General features: G+C 47.4%; 1 protein-coding gene across 1 annotated transcript; it reads right to left on the bottom strand.

Moving 5' to 3' along the window:
• Nucleotides 1-441: 441 nt before the first annotated feature.
• Nucleotides 442-9,120, bottom strand: LOC105033798 (uncharacterized). The gene is given in 7 exon segments (XM_073252569.1): nt 442-1,138; nt 1,190-1,734; nt 1,736-2,642; nt 3,265-3,418; nt 3,514-3,660; nt 8,431-8,577; nt 8,736-9,120. Coding segments are annotated over 7 exon segments (2,982 nt in total).
• Between the last annotated feature and the right edge of the window lie 320 nt (nt 9,121-9,440).

Raw genomic sequence — 9,440 nt, 5'->3', positions numbered from 1 at the left:
CTAGAAGACCCCTCCTATCTGAAGTAGAAGTTAAAGCTTTCACATTTGGTTCCTATTGGAATCTATTTAGCATTTTGTCTTCTTGTTTATGTTTAAATATACAGAAGCTGTAATCTGATTGTCTGACTCTACCCCACCTACCTTTCATTAACTTTCATCTCCTATATATACTTTTGCCTCTTTCTATAATAAAAGCCAGGTGGTTCATTGCCTCCTTCTACATCAAAAAAAGGGAAAAGTGTATGCATGATATAATCATTCAAAAATAAATATGCCTGGTACCTAGAAAAAAATTAGGTAAGAAGTCATGTACAAATTAACTATATCAAGCTTGATTGTGATGAATATTTGTATTACTATGTTGAGCAGAAGCTCGCTGTGCTTGATTACAAAACTGTCAGAAAGAAAGCCTTCTTTGAAATGCACAAGGTACCGTTTATCTCACTTGCGATTCCTTTGCATGTAAGTCCACTTATGTGCTAACATTAAGATCCTTTCAGTCAAAGAGTCCGCATAACCATCCAATATACTACGAATGTGCTGCCCAGTGTAATGATATAACAAAAGAGCAATACAACCCCAGAAGCCAGTTGCGAATGAAGCTGCAAGTATTGCAAAGAAGATGACATCATCCACACTGCTATCATCTTGGTTTTCTTCTACTTCAACAGTTGGATTTGAGTCAGAGGTGCAAGTCTTCTCCAATGGCAACCCACGTAATCCAGTATTACCTTCATAGCTACTCTTGTCGAATGTGGCAAATTGGCCTTTGAAATCCGGTGTACATCCAGATAAGTTATTGTAAGCAGCTGAGAAGACCTCCAAGAAGTATAGTTCAGTCAATTGCCCGGGTATCACACCACTCAACTGATTGTGTGATATATCCAAGCTCTCAATCTGACTAAGTTTTGAGAAAGTTTCGGGGATTTGACCTGTTAGCTGATTGTGTGATAGATTCAGTTGTACAAGTTCATCTAGATTTCCAATTTCTGGCGGGATGTTTCCTATCAACTTGTTTGCTGACAAATCAATTGCAGACATTTGAAGCAAATGATCTGTTGGATAGGTATATAAGTTGCCTTTTGTGATGAGGTCTACCATCATTATCTCATCCAAGTCAAGGTGCACTGCTGTAAAACTTTCTTTAGCAGTGGGATATGGCACTTCAAAAATGGCAGATTTGAAGGACCAATAGTCTGGAGACAAAGCTGCATATATTGAATCAGGTTTCCTGAAGTTCATTTTGTCCAAGCAAGATGGTATTGATCCTGAAAGACTGTTTTGTGAGAGATCCAGAATGTGTAAAAATTGTAGCTTGCACAACTCAATTGGTATTGGGCCTTCAAGTGAATTTCCACCAAGAACGAGAATCTCCAAAGACATTTTGTCTTCTATCTGTCTTGGCAATTTACCTGAAATTTGATTATTGCTGACATCCAATGCTGTAAGGTATGAAATATTGAAATAACTACTAGGAATTGTGCCTGTTAAATTATTCCCAGCAAACTTGAGATGCACTAGTTCAAATGATTGGAAGCAATAAGGTAGTGACCCGGAAAGGCTATTATTCGATAAGTCTAACACTTGAAGCGTTGTTAGATTACATAAATGGTGTGGTATTTGGCCATCGAAATGATTTCCTGCAAGGTCAAGTTTAATCAGACTGGAAACAAATCCTATGCTCTCTGGAATTATATCCGATAATTGGTTATTGTGGACATCCAATGTATCTAATAGTTTGATAGTCTGACAGATTGCTCGGCAATGTTCCAGTGAACTTGTTTCCATCTAGATGAACATATGAAAGCCAAGCATGACCATAATTTGTACCAAACATCTTCCCATCCAGGTTGTTGTTGGAAAGCTTCAAGAGAAACAATTCAGGGCAATCAATCATCAGGCGAGTTGGTAGTTCACCAGATAAATTATTATTGGATAAATCCAGGAATTCCAAATGACTTGTATTACCCAATGAAGAAGGGATATTTCCAATAAGATGATTTGAGGATAAATTCAGGGCTGCCATATATGGAAATATTGTGCCAATTTTTGTAGGAATTGATCCATTGAGAAGATTCATAGAGAGATCAAGTGCATACATGCTTGTATTCAGATGCTTTGGCAATTGAAATTCCCCCATTATTGAGTTATTTCTCAAGTTGAAAAATGCTAGGCTGGTTAGATTTTCGAACAACCAATCGGGAAATTTTCCTGTCAAGTTACTATGGGAAAGATCAAGAACTTCTAACTTGTATTGAGAAGCAAGAAAAGCTGGTGTTGCAAGGGTGTTCGCATCAAGGTTGCAATGTGACAAGATGAGGAATCGTAGCTGGAAGGATGGAACAAACTTTTCATTGTTAAGATGTATAAATAATTCCTCATTGTTTGAAAAGTTGATAATTTCTAGCTTTGAAAGATTAGCAAAGGATAAAAATGTAAAATGCCCATCAAATTGGTTATAAGAAAGATCTAGATACTGAAGCGAAACAAGAGTTCCAAAGATGCATGGTGGAATATTCCCCTTCATTATGTTATAAGAAAGATCTAAATATTGAAGCGAAACTTGTTTCTCCAAAGATGAAGGAAGAATTCCATTGAGTTGGTTGTGATGGAGGTCCAACACACGTAGCTTCTGCAGTCCACTGAGCACTACAAAAACAGAAGAAAATAAAAACTAAAACTTTTTGCTCCATAATATGAACAAAGTTGGAATACTTCTGACTTAATACTTCTAATTTTTTGACTTCAATGAATCAACTTGCTGACTCAGTTGAGTCATGCATGTTATACAAATATTATAACTCGAATACAAAATTAAAATAAATAAAAAAAGGTTAAAGCTGCCCAATGATCAAGGGAAGTAGCATTTGAAAATTATGATAAGACAATATCAATTTAATATTTACATGCTCTACTTCTTGATTCTTGACATCTGACAAAGTATTGCTATGCATGCATGATATGAACAGAGCATAAATGCTTGATATGATGAATTAAAACTCATTTTGACTTGCTACAGCCAACTTAGAAATATCATTTGATTTAAATTGGGGAACATGAGTTTGATCAGTTTTCTAATTTGGCCAAGTTAATTGAGTCAAGATGGATTTTGGCCAAACTTGGCTTAGACATAAAAAATGATTCCCCTTGGGCAAGCCATCAATCAACTTGTATAGTTTTTATCTTGGAATGTGATGAAATTTGTGAGCTCAAAACTAAAAAAAGGAATATGATATATAAATTTGTATAGTCAAAGGAATAGACGTTATACCTTGTGAAGGCAGTGAACCAGTGAGATTATTTTGATCCAAATATAAGAAATTAAGGGAAGATAAATTTCCCAAAGCTGCAGGTATGTCTCCTGTGAGCAGATTTTGTCCAAGATCAAGTACTGTAAGCTTCTGTAATCCTAGCAGGCCTGGAATATAGAGCCGTAGATTTAAACCAAGAGGACAATATGATCCATCGAAAGGACTATGGTGAAATGCTTAGTCAAAGGAATAAACATTATACCTTCCAAAGGTAGTGAACCAGTTAGATTATTTTGATCCAAATATAAGAAATTAAGGGAAGATAAATTTCCCAAAGCTATGGGCATCCCCCCTATGAGCATATTAAGTCCAAGATCAAGCAGTGTAAGCTTCTGTAATCCTTGCAGGCCTGGAATATAGAGCCATAGATATAAAACCAAGAAGATAATATAAACCATTATACTTGTTGCGGCCAATCGCCTCGTCGTCCGATCGCCGAGGAACATGCGTCTGCAAAAACGAGAAGTCCACACTGACCGAAGGCGGCTCCGACGGGAACCCTCCGACGGTCAAGTCAGAGAGGTGACTGGGCAACAGTAAAATGAAGACAGAGAGCTCGATTGAGAGAGAGAGGGAGAGAGGAGCGAGCCTGTGGTCTCGAAGTCGAGAAGTGGAGAGAGAGATCTCATGCACTGTTGCCTTCCCCGGTTTATATAGTGGAGCACGGTATGGCGCCGTCATTAATGGCGCGGACAAGTGAGGAATTGTCAACTCACTGTAGACTGTCAGAGTCGCCGTGAAAATGTCATATCGCCGTGGGGGCTGTCAAATCACCAGGGTTGACAATGCCCCTGGCAGGACAATGTCCCTAGATGGCCGAGCCGTATGTTGCTGTCAGAGCTGACAAGGTCTGGCGGCTGTACGGCGATCGGAGGAGTTGACCGACCCTAGGTCGGTAGCCAGCTGAGTGGCGTCGGATCCCTCCGTTAGTCGGCGAGCCTCTCGTGAGTCGGCCATCAGACCTCCGGGTTCAGTCGGTCGGGAAAGGTACGCCCGACATATCCTCAGTCGGTGATGGGCCGTCAATTGGCCGGTGATGGCGTCTGTCAGTCGGTCGCTCTGGCTGTTGGTCGGTCGGTCGGTCCCTCCGGCCATCGGTCGGTCGGTTGGTCCCTCCGGCCATCGGTCGGTCGGTCGGTCCCTCCGACCGTCAGTAGGTCGGTCGGTCGGTCCGGCCGTCAGTCGGTCGGTCGGTGGGTATTCCCCAACAGTTGCCCCCCTCCACTCCTGAGTCGGACGGAGAGCTGGCCGATGCTTTCATTGGGGCAGCAACCCTGGGCGAACAGGAGTGGATTCGTCGCATGCAAGGATCCGACCGTACCGCGGGTTGATCCGATGTCAGGCGTCTCATGAATGCCGAGCGATTTGCTGGTGTCAGACGTCTAGTCGATGTCAGATGTTACGTCGGCGTCGGGTGTCATGTTGGCGCCGGACGCCCTGCAGGTGTCGGATGCCCTGCAGGTGTTGTAGAATGTCTTCGTAAGTCGCTAACTCATATAGGTCGGCAACTCGTGCCGCCATGAAGGTAGGATAAGTCCCGGCTTTGGATCGGCCTTTGATGGTCGAGGTCTTCAGTCGGGCATCCTTTCCCCGGCCGTGAGTCGGGCCATTCAAAAGCCGACCGATCACTAGATAAAGCTTGGCGGTCGAGTCTCTTCTGATGCATTCAGTCGGTTGTCTTCTGGCGCGCTTAGTCGAAAAAACGACGACAAGTCGGATCCCGATACCCTTGTGTCGGGTATTCATGCTGCGCTTCTTGATATACGGTGGTAAGCCGAATATCGTCCGGCCGACCGTAGCCCGATCGGTGAGTCATGAATGCGACAGTGGTCGCTTTGTGCGATAGACGGTGGCAAGCCAAATATCCTTCGACCGGCCGTAGCTCGGTCGGGAGTCGCGACGTCGGTCGCGCAGGCATTCCGCCTTTCTTTTGTCGGGGCTCGATCGGCATGTTAGCCGATGGTCTGGCCCGAAAGTTCGACCGTAGGAGGAGTGTCAACTCCCGTCAATATAGACGTATCGGCCCTCATGAGAGTCCGATGTATCGTCGACCGTCGAAGGAGTGCCAACTCCCGTCAATATAGATATATCGGTCCTCGCAAGAGTCCGATGTGTCGTCGACCGTCGAAGGAGTGTCAACTCCCATCGATATAAATATATCGGTCCTCGCAAGAGTCCGATGTGTCATCGACCGTCGAAGGAGTGTCAACTCCCGTCAATATAAATATATCGGTCCTCGCAAGAGTCCGATGTGTCGTCGACCGTCGAAGGAGTGTCAACTCCCGTCGATATAAATATATCGATCCTCGCAAGAGTCCGATGTGTCGTCGACCGTCGAAGGAGTGTCAACTCCCGTCGATATAAATATATCGGTCCTCGCAAGAGTCCGATGTGTCGTCGACCGTCGAAGGAGTGTCAACTCCCGTCAATATAAATATATCGGTCCTCGCAAGAGTCCGATGTTTCGTCGACTATGGAGCCGTCGGTTTCGCACGGATACTAAGTTCGAGTTGGCACGTCGGGGCTCGATCTTAGCGAGCGTCGATCGTCAGTCGAAGAGATAAACTCCAAGATTTCAACCTGGATTTGTATTCCGACTGGACAAGTACAAAGTTTATTGGTGATACAACTTCAAGTTGTCGGCGTTCCATGTTCGGGGAATTGGTTTCCCTTCCAGGGTCTTCAGTCGGTAGAGGGCCGTCGGTCGGCCACAGGTTGAGTCGGCGGGTTTCTTCAGAATTTACCGAGATACCCCCGGCAGATGAGAGCTTCGATCTCATCCTTAAGCTGGATACACTGCTCGGTATTGTGGCCGTGGCCCCGGTGGAATCGGTAGTACTTCCGTCGGTCGAGGCCTTTTGCCTTCAGAGGCAGAGGCCGTCGCAGGTACTCTTCCCCCTCGATCTCCATCAAAATCTGCGCACGGGGGGCAGAGAGAGGGGTGTAGGAATCATACCTGGGGCGTATCGGCCTCGAAGTCTGCCGCTGGGGCGACTTTTAGTTCTGTCGGGGTGGCGAGACCCGACTATCGGTCGGGGGGCTGCTGGGTTCGGCGGGTTCCCGACCCTTCCTCCGCTTCTCCTTCAGGCCTCAAGGTTCGGCCAAGCGTCGGTCGGATGCTCCTTCATCCGCGCGCATATACTTGTAAGCGCGCTCCAGTAGCTCGGCGTACATCCGGGGGAGGGTCTTGTCCAGAGAGTAAGTGAATCGGGATGCCCTCAGCCCCCGCTTCATGGCTGAGATAGCCATGTCTTCGTTGAGGTCCCGGACCTCAAGCATGGCCGTGTTGAATCGTGCCACAAAGTGTCAGAGCGTTTCATCTTCCCTCTGTTTGAGGGAGAACAGGCTGTCCGACGTTCGCGGCGGCTTCTGGCTGGTGCTGAAGTGGGCCACGAACGAGTGCTCGAGCTGCCCGAAGGAGTGGATACTTCCCGATCGGAGATCGGAGTACCAGGCCCTGGCAGCCTTGCGGAGCGTGGCGGGGAAGCCGATGCAGAGAAGAGCGTCGGTTGCCCCTTGGATTGTCATGAGGGCCTTGTAGCTCTCAAGGTGGTCGATCGGGTCGGTGGAGCCGTCGTATGGCTCCACATGCGGCATCTTGAACCGACTGGGAATCGGCTCGTCGAGGACTAGTCGGGAGAGAGGCTGGGCGGTCTGGAAGTTGACATCATTCGAGGACTTCTGGCCGTCCATCTGCAACTGCGCGAGTCGGCGATCGATTTCCTCGAACCGTCGCTCGTAGTCGTCCGCTCGTCGGTGCTAGGAGACCCCAGGAGTGGAGTCTCCGGAAGACTCCGAGAGGGAGGCCGACGGTGTGCGCGGTCGCTTCTCTTTCCTTGCCCGTTCCAGCAGGGAAGAAGAGGGCTGCCGGGACCGTCGGTCATCACGCCAGGGCCGTTCCCCCTCTTCTCCGTGGGAGCGCTGTGGAGGGCGCTCGAGCGGAGGCGACGGGGATCGGTGCGGTCGTCGGCGGCTGCTCCTGGAAGGCATCGGACGGGCCGCCGGTTGCTGCTGGAGGCTCTTGACCGCGTCCGTCAGGACGGTCATCTGCCGTACGATGGCCGCGATCTGTGCCTCCGTGGTCACTGCGGGGCGCGGAGAGCTGGGCTCCGCCGCCGACGGTGGCGGGGAGGCTTCTTCCCGGCGGGAAGAGCGCCTCACCGACCCGATTATCCTCGATCGTTGGGCTCTTGTCTTCATCATCGTGTCCCCTTCCTGGCGCACCAATCTGTTGCGGCCAATCGCCTCGTCGTCCGATCGTCGGGGAACATGCGCCTGCAAAAATGAGAAGTCCACACTGACCGGAGGCGGCTCCGACGGGGACCCTCCGACGGTCAAGTCAGAGAGGTGACTGGGCAACAGTGAAATGAAGACAGAGAGCTCGATCGAGAGAGAGAGGGAGAGAGGAGCGAGCCTGTGGTCTCGAAGTCGAGAAGTGGAGAGAGAGATCTCATGCACTGTTGCCTTCCCTGGTTTATATAGTGGAGCACGGTATGGCACCGTCATTAATGGCGCGGACAAGTGAGGAATTGTCAACTCACTGTAGACTGTCAGAGTCGCCGTGAAAATGTCATATCGCCGTGGGGGCTGTCAAATCATCAGGGTTGACAATGCCCCTGGCAGGACAATGTCCCTAGATGGCCGAGCCGCATGTTGCTGTCAGAGCTGACAAGGTCTGGCGGCTGTACGACGATCGGAGGAGTTGACCGACCCTAGGTCGGTAGCCAGCTGAGTGGCGTCGGGTCCCTCCGTTAGTCGGCGAGCCTCTCGTGAGTCGGCCATCAGACCTCCGGGTTCAGTCGGTCGGGAAAGGTACGCCCGACATATCCTCAGTCGGTGATGGGCCGTCAATTGGCCGGTGATGGCATCTGTCAGTCGGTCGCTCTGGCTGTTGGTCGGTCGGTCGGTCCCTCCGGCCATCGGTCGATCGGTTGGTCTCTCCGGCCATCGATCGGTCGGTCGGTCCCTCCGGCCGTCAGTAGGTCGGTCGGTCGGTCCGACCGTCAGTCGGTCGGTCCGGCCGTCAGTCGGTCGGTCGGTGGGTATTCCCCAACAATACTTAATTTGTTAATGAACTTGTGAGATAAAAATAATTGCAAAGGAGTCTCTAAGTTATTACCTTCAAAATCAAGATTGCCATTTAGCATGTTGTTTGTTAGATGTAGGATACTGAGTGAAGATAGATTTTTGAAGGACAATGGAATACTTCCGGTGAGTCTATTAAAGCTGAGATCAAGTACTTCCAGCTGTCTCAATCCTGAGATATCTGTCAAATATGAAGTTCCCAAACAAAGAGAATCTAAATCAAAAATATTTATAAATAAAGGCCAACTTTGCTGACCCAAAAATAATATTACCAAAAATATTATCTAAAAACAACATGAATATACTAAAATTGGAGAAACAAGTTAGGAATAGGCTGACCCATCTGTGATAACGATCCAACGATTTGGTTGCCAGACAAGCAAAGCTGTCGTAGCTCATGAAAGGAGAAAAAAATGCTGAAATTCAATTGCCAATTCTGAGCTTGAGCATTTTTTGAAAGGCTTGGAAGCCAGAGCTCTGTCACTTGTCTTGTGCTATTGTCGCAGGTTACTCCCTCCCAAAGGCAACAATCTATCCCTCTTCCCCATGTAGGTGGTGCAGTGCGATTATAGTGAAGGAGAGAAGATTTAAGCTCTAACAGAGCTTCATACTCCTCCAAAGGGCACCCAATGCTGGGGCTGTTGTTGCACAGGACTACAACCGGGGAAGTCCATAACAAAAGTGCTAGCCTCAAGAAAGTAAAGAAGTGGTGGCAATTCCTCATAGTGCAGTGAACGTTGTATTATATTGTAATAGTCTGATGCACATTTTCTTCTCATCTTACCCTTGCATAATTCATATATAAGCTTAGAGGTATGGAAATATGAGTCTACAGCCAAGTCAATATACTAGTAGGTAGGGGTGGCAATCGGGTCAGATCGGATCGGGTCATAAATGGATTGGGTCAAAAAATCATCAATCCAAATTCAATTTGTTTATTAAACGGATCAAAAATTCAAACTTGAATTCAACCTATTTATTAAATAGGTAATCTGATCCGATCCATTTAACTCATTCATTAAATAGGTCAAATTACGTTAAACA

This window comes from Elaeis guineensis, chromosome 1 (assembly GCF_000442705.2).
Source record: "Elaeis guineensis isolate ETL-2024a chromosome 1, EG11, whole genome shotgun sequence".
NCBI classification, from domain to species: Eukaryota; Viridiplantae; Streptophyta; class Magnoliopsida; order Arecales; family Arecaceae; genus Elaeis; species Elaeis guineensis.
The sequence above is the reverse complement of the archived record's forward strand: the minus strand, read 5'-3'. Positions and strand labels throughout refer to the sequence as shown.